The sequence below is a fragment of the Priapulus caudatus genome, unplaced genomic scaffold, assembly GCF_000485595.1.
Source record: "Priapulus caudatus unplaced genomic scaffold, Priapulus_caudatus-5.0.1 Scaffold234, whole genome shotgun sequence".
Classification (NCBI taxonomy): Eukaryota; Metazoa; Priapulida; class Priapulimorpha; order Priapulimorphida; family Priapulidae; genus Priapulus; species Priapulus caudatus.
Genome location: NW_014577295.1, coordinates 216,027 through 230,051, shown reverse-complemented (window position 1 = coordinate 230,051; position 14,025 = coordinate 216,027). Strand labels below are relative to the sequence as shown.

Genomic DNA, 14,025 nt, shown 5'->3' with positions numbered 1-14,025 from the left:
TTATGATGAGGCTGGGTGACATGCAGTGATTAAGAATGGGGTTATTAAATTATCCAGGTTATGTTTTGTTCTTGCTGGTATGAGATTCCGGAACAAATGTCTCGATAAAATGTCTTGGAATTTCCGATAAACATGTCCCTTTTGGAAAAGTTCTTGAAAGTCTTGGAAAAAATATTCAGCCTCCTGTATGAACATGACAGGGTTACCTCATCAGCCGTTGCGTGTACCGTACGTTGCGTGCAGTGCGGTGCGGTGCAGTTTGCGTTTGCGGGTGTTGTTGGCGTGCGGTGCGTACGTTAGCAACGCCGGTGCGTACGTTGCGTTCGCGATGGCGCGTAACGTTGCGAGTGTGTTGCGGTGCGTTGCGGTGCGGTTGCGGTGCGGTGCGTACAGTTTGGCCGGTGTGTTGCGGGTGGCGTTGCGTGCGGTGCAATGCAGTTGCGGGTGCGGTGGCGCATTTGCTCCAACCCACGGCACTTTGGAACGTATCCAATAGTAAAATGATGGTAAAGTAAAACGAAGTGTATTTTACTACCAACGCTCGATGTTCATGTACATGGTTCGCCACAGATCTTGAAAAGTCCTTGATATTTGAGGCGGTAGTCCTTGAAACGAGTACGTTGAATTTAGTTCAAGTGTTGATTTTGTGCTTGAAAGTGCTTGAATATCATGAAAATGTCCGCTTCGAATTTTTTAGAAAAAATCCTTGCCTTGTAATAAAAAGAATTTCCTGTACATTCAATAATGTGCAAAACCTACAATAAAAAATTGCGTCGTAAATGAGCTTAAAAAGCTATAGGGACACGATAGCAGTATAATATGAATGGATCAGCAAATTACAGTAATTGTCAGTTAAATCATGTCAGTAAATTCAAAGGTCATGTTGCTAGAAGTTTGACAGTGTTGGAAGCGCGGTTTATTAATGACTGAATCCAGGTAAGTTTTTAGAGGCATGAATGCAGAAGTGATTAAGATATTGGGTTAATTAAAAATTAATCCACATTTCTATGTTTGAATTCTGATTAAAATGATACTGAATAAAAATTGTCCTTTGAAAAATCTTGAAAACGTCCTTCGGAAAAAATTCAGTTCTGTATGAACCATGATGTATTACATATCAATAAATAAAATCATATAATTTCCGTAATATATTTTGTTTATATAGATAGGGTTATTGGCCCTATGCCAATCTGTGCGGTTTTTTTTTTGGTTCGGGGCGGGGAGGTGGTGACGTGTCCCTTCCCTTAGTAATGATTGCTTTTCCAAGCTTGCGAATCACATCTGTCCGCGGTTTTGACGTCAGAGTTCTTCCCTTCTCTTTATAACACAGGCCACTTAAAATCACCATCTCGTCTGTCCTCACGTTCAATAAAAATGGCTAAATAAACCACGATAATGTATTTACTACCAATTCTCTACTTTCCTTGCGCCTATTATTGCTGATTAACTTCATGATAAAATGCGTTCAAATGCTCTCTTACACACACAAGTGCGATGTACACCGCAACGCACGCCCTGTGCACAAAGCAACATGAATAATAGAGATAAGAGGCTTGATCTTTTTTCAAATGTTTTATGTCACATATGCTGAAGTAGATATTGATAACATGCACAGTTTATTTTTCTTTCTATGTAGCGTTATAGTAACGGGTTGTTATTTTTTAAAATTTGTGAACATGAAGTTGCAGTTTAACGATTATATTTCTCAACACTGAAAAACGAGGGTTGGCTGTATGCCATGAAAACGCTTCATGGATGAGACTACTGCACTATAAAAGGCACTCTCTTGAAGTCTTCGGTTGGCAAATCCTTAATATACTATCACTTACTATCTATATATATATATATATATATATATACTATATACTATATATAATCATGGACTGCTATACTAAATGCTATATATATTGAAGGGCGTCGTTTGGAGCGTCCTCCCCCCGCAAGAATCTCGTTAAAAGTTTGGATGGCATCACTTGTTTCATTGCATGACGGCAGATCGAGTTATCTTTGTGGTCTTAGATATGCAAAAATGGATTCTAACAAATTTTTGTAGCAGAAATTATCTATCTTAATGTGTTTTGCATTTTTTTCATTTTTACTTTGGGTGTAATAAAAGCTGTTATTGTGCTAAATTGGTGTCGGATGTTATGCTGCGGGCTGTCGCTTTCTTTATGTGTCGGTATAGAGTGCAGCCATTTTCTGTGTTTCTTTGTTTTGTCGATCAATGCGATCATGCATACGGTACTCATTCCTTAACTTCTACTCAGTCTTGAGTTTATTGCCCTTATACGCATCAAGTAGTTTCTTTTGTGCGTTTGCTGCATGGAGTGTAAGCCGCGCAACTCGCTATGACCACTCTCCATGTGAGACATGTCGCCAGTTGTTGGGTCGAGTGCCTTTACAGATAATGCTCTAGTTATGGTCCAGCTAGGAATGAGGTAACAAAGCTTTGCCACGAGGCTAGTGAATAACACGAAAGATCGATGCTTTGTGTTATTCATTAACGGCAATGTGATTTCCCTTTTCTCTGACCGAACGACTCTAAATAATGCCTTGCCAAACTATCTATAAAACGGACTGATCGTCTGTATCACATGCTTTGCTCCCTTTTTCGTACTCTAAGGATGTTATCTTCTTATGTACACGTACTGTATCTACACTCCTGATATTAAGGATTGATCTTTGCTGTGCAGATGTGTGCGTGTGTTTATTCGAGTGCGACCCGGTTGTTAAAATCGCCTGTCTCTCTCTCGCCCTCAGCGTGTTCAGGCCCTGATATTTCATGTGGTGATCTTCGGAGTGTTTAACCTGCGTCATCAACAATTTAAGCAATATGAAGGTGACACTGGCTTGATCTAGTGTCACGGTCTCTTCCTCACTGCGCGCTCTCTCGAGTCACGCAGCCTCCACGTTTACCCGCTCTGTTTGCGGTTCGTCTACTTCATGTGGGATAGGCTATGATCGGACCGCTGCTCACTGAGTCCCTAACCAGAAGTCGATGTGCGATACCCCTTTAACGAAAGCTCGGTTGTGGAAGATTCTGTCTCTTATATCGAGCGTGATGAAATATGGCTCTTAACCCACCAAACCCTTAGAGCAAGATCTTCGTAATCAGTCGCGATATCTTAATGCTCAGTCAATCGCATGGTTGTTTGAAGGTTTGCATTCGAGCCCACACACGTGCGTGACACACTCCATTAAACACGACTTCGTAGTCAAGTGGACTGCAGTTTCATACTGAATAGCAATAAGCCTATGTGGCGAGACTACCTACGAGTGCACAGACACTTGAAGCGTTTCAATAAAATATAATGCTAACTAAATACGAAATCTATTTACTACCAAATTCTTGATGTTTCTATACTCTCTTTCACCTATTATATATGAGTGTAAGCGTGCAACAGTCGCGCCGCGAAAGCAATGGCGCCGGCAGCGTATTGTTGGACGTAGGATCTGGACGGAATTTACAGGAAACTGTCGGCAATAATAGGTATAATAGTATTTTGACTCATGCGTCATTTTACTTGAGTAAAATTACTCACGTGTGCGCCGGGCTTCACAGTTATTAGTCAAGATCGGCCTCATCGGTGGATACGAAAGTGTCGACGCAAAACATTAGAACCAATAGAACATCTCACGAAAGGTCTTCGAACACGACGCAGAGCACTCTACAAAACTATATAAAGTCTAGCAGGCGTCCCGTCGTTGCTGCGAGTCTATAGTCACGAAGGTGCGCGGCATGGTTACGACGGAAGCTGAGTGAAACTACATTAGAACGGCGTCTTCATCCACCATTGACACCCGTTAGTGCAGCTGCTGTTACGACGGAAGCTGAGTAAAACGACATTAGAACGACATCTTCACCCACCATTGACACCAGTTAGTGCAGTAACCCTACGGTGTAGCACAACGACTGGCCGCCAGCCGAGAAGATGGGGCGTGCGCTCGCACTGCTGCTCGTGGTAACGGCTGTGGCGTGCGTGGTTACCGTACACGGATGCGGTTTCTCCGGACCGGATACGCTCAACCCTCTCTCCATGATGGACAACGAATCGACACTGCTCGTCGTCTTTCGCGGAGCGGAGCGACTCAACTTCAACAGCTACGACTACAACTACGACGGCCTCGTGTCGCGAGACGAGATGTTCTACGAGCTGGGCATTCCCGAAATCCGAAATCCGACCGGCCGGATCCGCCTGCTGCGGCTCACGAACGAACAATTCATCCAGGCCGACCGCAACGGTACACGCGCACTGCATCACACGCACGCACGCACGCACACAGACACGCACGCACACACACACACACGCACACACACGCACGCACGCACATACACACACGCACGCACGCACACACACACACACTGGGTGGTGGTTGTTGGTGGAACTATTTTGCGAAACGATATATGTACAATTAGTATACAGTCATATATATATATATATACTATGGAGCTATATTCAACGATTTGCCAAGAAAGACATCAAAATTGCCTTTCATAGGCAGTAGTCCATTCCATGAAGGCGTTTTCATGGCATACAGCCAACCCTACACCCTTAACTGACACCTGTGTACCGAGTAATGAACAACTGTCAATGAAGCATACTTGTGGGGGTTTCCCCTGGGAGGATCTATACACTGAATCTACCTCGATAGAACGGACACCTGTCTATAAATTACACCTTTGGGATTTCCAATAGATCATTATAGATTCTATAGATACTATAATTATAGATTTCCCTTAATAACAGGGTTGACTTTAACTGCAACTCCTAGGGAAACGCCAATCGTGTGCTTTATCGACAGGTGTCAATTCTACACAGGTGTCAACTAACTTGGGGTTGACACTACACACATCCAGGGTGAATAATGACACTGTCATAATTATTCACCCCTGATACACATGTATATATGTCTACTAACGGAACTTACTGCCTATATATACGCCTGAACGTATTTCATCTTTAGTAGATACATGGGCGGCTGGATGCGAATCAACAATACAATCCTAGACGTCGTGTGATTTGATGATTTGAACGATTTGATTGATTTTATTTGATGATTTGATCCATTTGATTGATTTGATTTGATGATTTAATCGTGTGATTTCGTGCACGTCGGTTTTCCCGACTTTTTCTCCCGATTTTTGTAATTTTCGCGATGTTCGCTTTGCATTGCAGGCGACAACTTGCTGACCTGCGTGGAGTTCCGCGCTGCCCCGCTGTGGTCACTGCAACACCAGACGAACATAACGTGCGACATGTCTGACTACTATGTGTTCCTACAGAGCAGTGTCAGTGCGAGACTGTTCGAGTTCGATTTCTACGACGCCGACCATAACGGCGAGTTATCGCAGAGCGAGGTCATTCGGCGGACGAGAATGGAGAGGATGATAGACAAACTGAACGTCCGGCGAGCGTTTATGAACGCCGACACAGATCGTACGTGGCTGCGTGGTGGCGCGTCGTACGCTCTCACGCGCGAGATATTTCATACGCTCAATCAAATCACAAACGTACATCACAATAGCTCAATCAAATCACAAACGTACATCACAATAGCTAAATCAATTCAAATCACAACGCTCAATCGTACAGTCACACGCGATCAATCAAATCACAAACGTACATCACAATAGCTAAATCAATTCAAATCACAACGCTCAATCGTACAGTCACACGCGATCTATTTGACGAGATATTTCACGCATGGATTTGTGATATTTATAGCTCAAATTTAGCATCATATGATAACAATTATATAATTATATGATTCCATATTCTGAATATCTATAAGGTTATATACGAGTCCCCTATATGTATATATATATATATATGATGTCTACCGTTTTTACTGGTGTCACACGTTGCGTTGGTGGCTCTTTTGACATATTCTTTTCATATATTGATTTCCGTTGTTACTTGATCATCCTATTAAACCGACTTGAATACATGTCAATCTTTTCTCAATAACCTTCACCCAGGTGTTTTTGTTTTGCCGTTGTCCAGATAACGATGCGGTGAGTACGAATGAATTCACGAACGCCGAATTCTGGAGACACTGGAACGACCGCCATTTTAGGCTCGTTCGCGAAATACACGACGCACTGCACAAGTTCACATCCTACGATTTGAATGGAGACGGCTACATCACCGAGGACGAAGTCACGGACACCCTCTCCGTCGACACTGAGGAATTCCTGTGGGCGTTTCTCACCGCAGACACAAGCGGCAAGTCACTTTCGTCTGATAACATTCCAAATGCATTCGATTCATTTTCCATTTGTCAAACGTGTTTTTCTTCTTCTGAAGTTTGCACGTTCGTCTTTGCCAATTAACCTACACAAACGTAAAGATTGGCTATTCTCGTACCCAGCTAATCTTGTTGGCAGAAGTGTAATTTTATCAATCTAATCGTGGCAACAACAGCTGTTTCTAAATTGAAAAGGGAACACTGCGCACAAACTATCAATATCGTTCTTAAAGTATTGATGTACGTCTACTGATATATAATCTTCATATTATAACAACTGAGGATTTGACATTCTTCGTGCTTTGTTTTCTCTACAGGTGACCACCTTGTTACATGTGCCGAGTTCAAAAATGCCATCTTCTGGCCAGAAGACATCAAACACAACATTTCATGTCCATCATAATGACATCCAGAGACAGTTCTAATCACATTCTCAGGAACTTTTACTTTCATCCGTTTATACATAGAAAGCAGTGTTATATCCTACGCAGGTATAACATACCACATTCGCTTATGAGAGGCAAGACATTTTTGTAAGTACATGCGCGAAAGAAAAAGTGGAACATAAAAGGAGACTAGAATTCAATAGTGGTTGTAAGTATGCCACCTACTGGCAAGGAAGTGTTAACAATTAAAGTAAAGTTGTGTTGTGTAGCTAAAATTAAGCGGTCAAGTCCTAATGATGTATTGTAAATTTAAAATACTATTGCTGTAGATATTAGCTGATAGATACAACATTGCACGTGAGAATACAGGCAGTTTTGTTACTTGAATGTGTAATTTACCATATAGCAATTGTACAATAGGTTATAACCTATGGCCAGTTATTCAAGAACTGATTATAACTACTGAATGTCTGTATACATAATATACTTGTCTGTATAAGCAGAAAAATAGCCAGCCAAACAGAAAAATTGTGTGTAAATGATTATTTTAAAAACAAACATATTAAGTTTGGGATAATGGCAAATTATCCACATTTCGATTCTGGAATTTAGTCATAAATATATAGATTAAGTTGGGAATGATTAATCATTATTTAACAGAACTATACTCGTTTTTATCTATATTAAAACTACTAGTCTGAATTGGAAAAATGAATTCTCACTGGCAGTGCCAGAATATGACAATGTGTCAGAGAAACTAAAAATACAGCTGACAGTTGAAAAAGTGATATCATGTTGTGAGTGATCTTTTGACATCCAAATTCATATGTGCAAACTTTTCAGTATTACATCTGATCGCACTTGGGCCGTTTCAATAATAAAATGACTGTAAATAAACACAAATTGTATTTACAACCAAAGTCTTCATATGTTAATGCACGACTAATAATTCCAAATAAATGTCGTACATGTTCTCCTCTGCATCACACAGTCTCACCGCATGCACGCCGCTGTGCACAAACTCACGGAAGGATAGATAATTCCCTTTTTATTTAGTTTATTTACTATAGTTTTATTATTGAAACGGACCCGCAGTGCCTGTGATCGTGTATACATAATATGGCAGCTGTTGGAAATTTGCCAAGATCCTCTGCCCCGATAAACACGTAGTTCTGGTGATAACATCAGGAGTAAATAATTACAAATTTGTTATTATTTACTCAGGACTGATAACATCTATACGTTGCTACCTCTAATCTTTATGGATCGTAAATGGGCCTTTACCACAGCTGACAATCAAGGCTGTTCACATAAACATGCCACTGTCTTAGTTCCACACGTGCAAGCGACAAAATTGGATTGCATATATAGTGTCATTACGAACGAAAATCTAAATCCTAGTCAGGAAGTGAGATATGCAATCAACTTCACGAACATTCTATCCAATTGAAGTCATTACTCAGCCTTAAAAAGTCAGCTGATTTTGAAGGCTTTCACTTTTGCTTATGGGAAGGTGTGCATGGTGTGGCTTCTATGTATGTATCATCACTGATAATAATGATCTTGCGACAGCTGTCATCAGATCTATCATTATCTATCAGTCTGTTATCCTACCTTTAAGTCGTTCACCGGTATTCCCCGTTTTGTGAGCACGTTCTGAACCCGCGAGGTCAACGAAGTGAAAGTTAGAAACCATACTGTGGAGCAGGTCACCTGCAGAATAAATAATACGTGCAATTCTGTAATGGCGCAGAGCAAAACAGACCATGATACTGCAACAGCATTTACAGCAACTTATTTAATTTTTTACTTATTATCAGCATTTAGACACTTTTTTCAGCAACCGCCACACTAAACAACTCACACAAAATTATTGACAACCAAAATACACCCACTGATAGAAGATCCACACAAAAACGTGCCGTGCAAAACCTTAACGAGCTCGACTTCGGCGATTAAGAAACGTACGACATCGGTCAACATTTCAGGAAAAGAACGACTCACCCTGGGAGGTGGAGTCAGCATCAGGTGTGATGCTGCTCAGGTTGCTCGCTTCCATCTTCTCCTCCTCGCAGCTTTCTCGCCAACGTTGTTCTACCACAAAAACATCGGTACTTCAGGGTGCGAAATTAACGCGAGTCCGAAGTCAAATACTCCCTGATTTACTGCCAGACTCCCTGATTTTATATATGCAGGAGTCCGTGCGACTCCCTGAAAATTCTGCTATACCAACTAGTTCGTTCCAGAGCACGTCCTCGCAGAATTACCGTATTTTTTTAGCAAATGTCCCAAGAAAATTTGGCAGATGTGCACCGCAAATGTCCTTTTTGTTAATATTTTTTGTTTTGAACTTCAGACTGCGGACTCCCTCATTTTGCTACGGACTCCCTGTTTTTGAGGGTAGGGAGTCTGTTGGACTCGCTTGTTCAAAAGTTAATTTCTACCCCTGGTACTTTACAAAGACACGATCTCGCATTTAGGTGATCACGGACACTTGTAGCTTAGACCAGAACCCCCGGCGACCTGTTGTACCTAGCTATTGTATACACATGATGTATGTATTGTATGATGTATATATATATATATATAGAGAGAGAGAGAGAGAGAGAGAGAGAGAGAATATAATCCCTATTATCTACTCCTGATATGTATATATATATATATATAGAGAGAGAGAGAGAGAGAGAGAGAGAGAGAGAGAGAGATAGTCATAAATCATGTGACCTACATATACATACAATTCTGTCAACGTCAGCTCTGTAGAGCATTTGTTGATGCCTGCCATTTTCCTAGTGGGATCCGATGGGATCTTGGTTAAAATTCGGCATGCACTGATTTTCTGAACATAGTACGTATGGGTCAATTAAATTGGTCAATCAAGGATTACAATGACTTCGCATGCATTTATAGGTAAATGCACACGTGAAAGTCACAACCAGTAGCCAGAACAGACATATAGAAATCATATATTAAAATACAATATAGTTTGAAATAAACCAAAAACCAATAATTGTTATGGAGGAATTTTGTATCCTCAACTATTGGGATATGTACTATTTACAGGGCGAGGCAAACACATTCGTTTATTATAAAAGTCACATACATAGAAATCTACAAAGAGGAGCTGAGGGATCTTCTAAACATAGAAGCGAGTGCCAAGGATCTATGCATCAGAGAGGATGACCAGGGTAGCACAGGTGGGATGAGATTTTACTCAGTAATGTCTTTTCTACACACACCTAAAACACATTGTGCTTTAATGTTTGTGTCTATAGGTAGTCATGTAAACTCATGTGGTTGATATATATATGGTACCCCTTAAAGTCAAGTTTTTAGCTGTCACTCTTCAATTCAGGCAATAGCTATAGCATAACTTAGTACACTGTTTTTGTATATGTTTATCCCCTTATATTCTATTTCCTTCTCTAATATGTTTTTGTATATGGCTCATATCACTGTAATGTCTTTTACGATTTATCACACCTTTTCCATTGAATCTGTCTGCCATTGAACGTGCTTTAAAACATATTTCAGTGTGGAAAATAAATGTCAGGGCTTTATAGTGAATTAATTTGTTTTGTTAGTATTTTCACCTATTTATTAGTATTTTGTTAGGATTTCCACCTTTGCTTTTTGAATTGGGGAAGTCCCATACCCTACAAAATCTACATGCATTTGTATATAGGCACACATGACTGTACTGCACTCACAGACATCGTATTTTAGAAGTGAGAAGTGCTAATAATGTACACACATCGTGTTAAGGTTTACAAAACACTATATATTTAGCTATAGATATTTGGTTTGGCTATGAAAAATTCCATTCGACCATAAAAAAAACGACAATTATATTTCGTCCATCTAGAACCCTTCTGTGCTGTAGCGCTGCTGTATGGTTGGATATGATGTACTTTGCAGTGGTGTGCGGGGCACGGCAGGTGAAATGCCTGGATGAGCAGGATGTGGTTACCTGCCTTGAGGCGGGCAGTGCGATGAGGCACACGGGAGCCACCCTCATGAACGAACAGTCGAGCCGATCCCACTCCATCTTCACAATCACCATAGGTAGTTATGTCCATATTCTGTCGCTCCCCTCCTCTTCTCTCTCTCTCCTCTCTCGCTCTCTCTCTCTCTCTCTCTCTCTCTCTCTCTCTCTCTCTTGCTCTCTCTCTTTCTATTTCACAACACACTCTCCTCTCAGTTCTCGCTCTCTCTTTCTCTATCTCTCTCTCCTTTCTACTCTCTCTCTCTCTATCTCTCTCTCTCGCTGCCTTCCTCTCGTCCTCGTCTCTCTCTTCTCACTGCTCTCTCTCTCTCTCTCTCCTCCTCTCTCTCTCCTCTCTCTCTCTTCTACCCTACTCTCACTTTACTCTCTCTTTCTATCTCGCTCATCTCTCTCTCTGGCTCTCTCTCTCTCTCCTCTCTCTCTCTCATCTATATATATATCTATATATATACCATCATGACAATACATAGCCTCATGGTGTATCACAGGAATAATGTTTCGTATCGCATCGGGCCATTCGCGATGTATATTCAGCCATTTGCTTACGCATATTTTTTTAGAATCTGCAGTTGTGCGATGCAGCCCATGCGAGATTGTAAAACGAAACATAGCATAGTTACAATTTCTTTTATTCTCGGCTGGCTTTTGCCCGTCAATGAAATGCCACGTTTAACGTTACCCCGAGTTTATGATTTGTTAAGCACCAAGGCCAAACTGTACTTTTAAAAACAATCCTTGCAGCCTCCCCCCCCCCCCGTAGCATCAAAATCAAGTATGCCGCCCCAGGCAACGTATACACAGCGCACGCTGTGCTGCGCTGCCGCGCTCTTTGCGGGCTGCTTTCTTCGCTGACCTTTTTTTTTGAAATAATATATTAAGTGAGGATGTCGTGTCGAGGAGTCGGATAGCGCGTGCCGCTTCAAATGCTGAACTGTAATTGCATCAATGTTTGGCTATATTAAGTTAACGTAAGGAACCAACATTGATTAAGAGTTCTATAAAAAAAGACAATTATTTTACTCGCGCAAAATGGCCGATGTCACTTTAGCTTTGCACTCGCCGGCCCGATATCTATTTCATCTGCGACATCGCCGAGCGGGCGAGTGCCAAGCTTGCACGCTGTTTAAGACGCTGCCGGCAGGTGCCAGATCGCTAGTGTGTTCTAGGCTTACTAGGCTGTGCTGTCACCAGGCCGACACGATCACACGCAAGCATGCACTGGCGGTGTAAAGTTTGCACTGGTGATTGTCTTGATAAAATAATGCTATAGCAATATTATCCAATTGGCTATGCAAAATTTATTTTGTATAGCAACATTGCTATGGGCAATTTTTGGCTGGAAATTGTTTCCTGTAGTACAATCGCGTAGGTACAACAGGTCGCCGGGGGTTACTGGTCTAAGCACAAGTGTCCGTGATCACGCTAAATGCAGATCTTGTGTCTTGAAAGTACCAGGGTTAGAAATTAACTATTTTGAACCAGCAGTCCAACAGACTTCCCTACCCTCAAAAACAGGGGTCCGTAGCAAATGAGGGGTCCGCAGTCATGAGTTAAAAGCAAAAAATATTATACAAAAAGCAGGACATTTGGCGGTGGCACATCTTGCCAAATTATTCTTGGCGACATTTGCCTAAAAAAATACGTGAATTCTTCGCGAGGCGTTTCCTCTGGTAACGAACTAGTTGGCTATAGCAGAATTTTCAGGGATGCGCACCGACTCCTGCATATAATAACACTAGGAGTACTGGAGTAAATCAGGAGATTTTGACTTCGGACTCGCGTTAATTTCTGCACCGCTGAGTACCCGATGTTTTTGTGGTAGAACAACGTTGCGAGAAAGGCTGCGGAGGAGTGAGAGATGGAAGCGAGCAGACCTGAGCAGAATCACACCTGATGCGTGACTCCACGCTTCCCAGGGTGAGTCGCCCCCCTCTCTTTTCTGAATGTGACCGTGCCGACGTTTCTTAATCGCTCGAAGTCGAGCCTGTTAAGGTTTTGCCACGCAGCGTTTTTGTGTGGTCTTCTGATCAGTGGGTGTATACTTTGTTGTCAATAATTTTGTGTGAGTTGCTTTAGTGTGAGGCGGTTGCTGAAAAAGTTGTCTAAATGCTGATTAATAAGTAAAATAATAAATAAGTTGCTGATATAATTCGCTGTGCAGTATCATGGTCTGTTTTTGCCTCTGCGCCATTACAGAATGAACGTATTCTTTATTTCTGCAGGTGACCTGCTCCACAGTATGGTTTTAACTTTCACTTTCGTTGGACCTCGCGGTTTCAGAACGTTGCTCACGAAACGGGAATACCGCGGGAATCGACTTAAAGGTAGGATACCAGACTTGATAAAATGATAGATCTGATGAGCAGCTGTCGCAAGATTCATTATTATCAGTGATGATACATAGCATAGAACCACACCTGCACACAGCTTCCCATAAGCAAAAGTGAAAGCACCTTCAAATATCAGCTGACCTTTTAAGGCGCAGTAATGACTTCAATGGATAGAATGTCGTGAAGTTTGATTGCATATCTTGCATCCTGACTAGGATTTGATTTTCGTTGCGTAATGACACATATATATGCATCCAACGTTTTGTCGCTTGCACGTGGAACTAAGACAGTGGCATTGTTTATTCGTGAACAGCCTTAATTGATCAGTTGTGGTAAAAGGCCCATTTACGATCACACAAAGATTAGAGGTAGCACGTATAGATGCTTATCAGTCCTGAGTAATAATAAACAAATTGTAATTATTTTACTCCTGATTTATACACCAGAACTATGTGTATCGGCAGAGGATCTTGGCAAATTTCCAAGCAGCTGGCCAATTATTGTATACACGTATCACAGAGCACGCGGGTCCGTGTTTCAATAATAAAATATAGTAAATAAACTAAATAAAAAAGGAGTAATTATCGATCCTTCCTGTGAGTTTTGCACACCGGCGTGCTCATGCGGTGAGACTGTGTGATGCAGAGGAGAACAGTGTACGACATTTATTTGATTTTAGTCCGTGGCATTACATATGACAGACTGTTGTAAATACAATTTAGTGTTATTTCAGTCATTTATTATTGAAACGGCCAAAGTGCGATCAGATGTAATACTGAAAAGTTTGCCACATATGAATTTGATGTCAAGATGATCACTGCACAAACATGATATCACCTTTTAACTGCAGCTGTATGTTTTAGTTTCTCCGACACATTGTCATTTATTCTGGCACTGCTTGTTAGAATTCATTTTTCATTCAGCACTAGTTAGTTTAATATAGATTAAAAACGAGTATAGTTTCTGTTAAATAATGATTAATACATTCCACTTAATCTATATATTTATGACTAAATTTCAGATCGAAATGTGGATAAATTTGCCATTATCCAAA

At 41.2% G+C, this 14,025-nt stretch overlaps 2 protein-coding genes across 2 annotated transcripts; both read left to right on the top strand.

Annotated features, from left to right (window-relative positions):
* The first annotated feature begins 3,547 nt into the window (after positions 1-3,547).
* Positions 3,548-7,548, top strand: LOC106807789. Its single transcript, XM_014810242.1, has 4 exons — positions 3,548-4,242; positions 5,178-5,438; positions 6,006-6,227; positions 6,567-7,548. The coding sequence occupies exons 1-4, from the start codon at positions 3,933-3,935 to the stop codon at positions 6,650-6,652; spliced, it is 879 nt and encodes a 292-aa protein (XP_014665728.1). The 5' UTR covers positions 3,548-3,932; the 3' UTR covers positions 6,653-7,548.
* LOC106807777 (kinesin-like protein KIF27) lies at positions 6,652-12,519 on the top strand. Its single transcript, XM_014810225.1, has 4 exons — positions 6,652-6,740; positions 9,699-9,832; positions 10,554-10,700; positions 12,464-12,519. Exons 1-4 carry the CDS (start codon positions 6,652-6,654, stop codon positions 12,517-12,519), a joined length of 426 nt encoding a protein of 141 aa, XP_014665711.1.
* Positions 12,520-14,025: the final 1,506 nt, after the last annotated feature.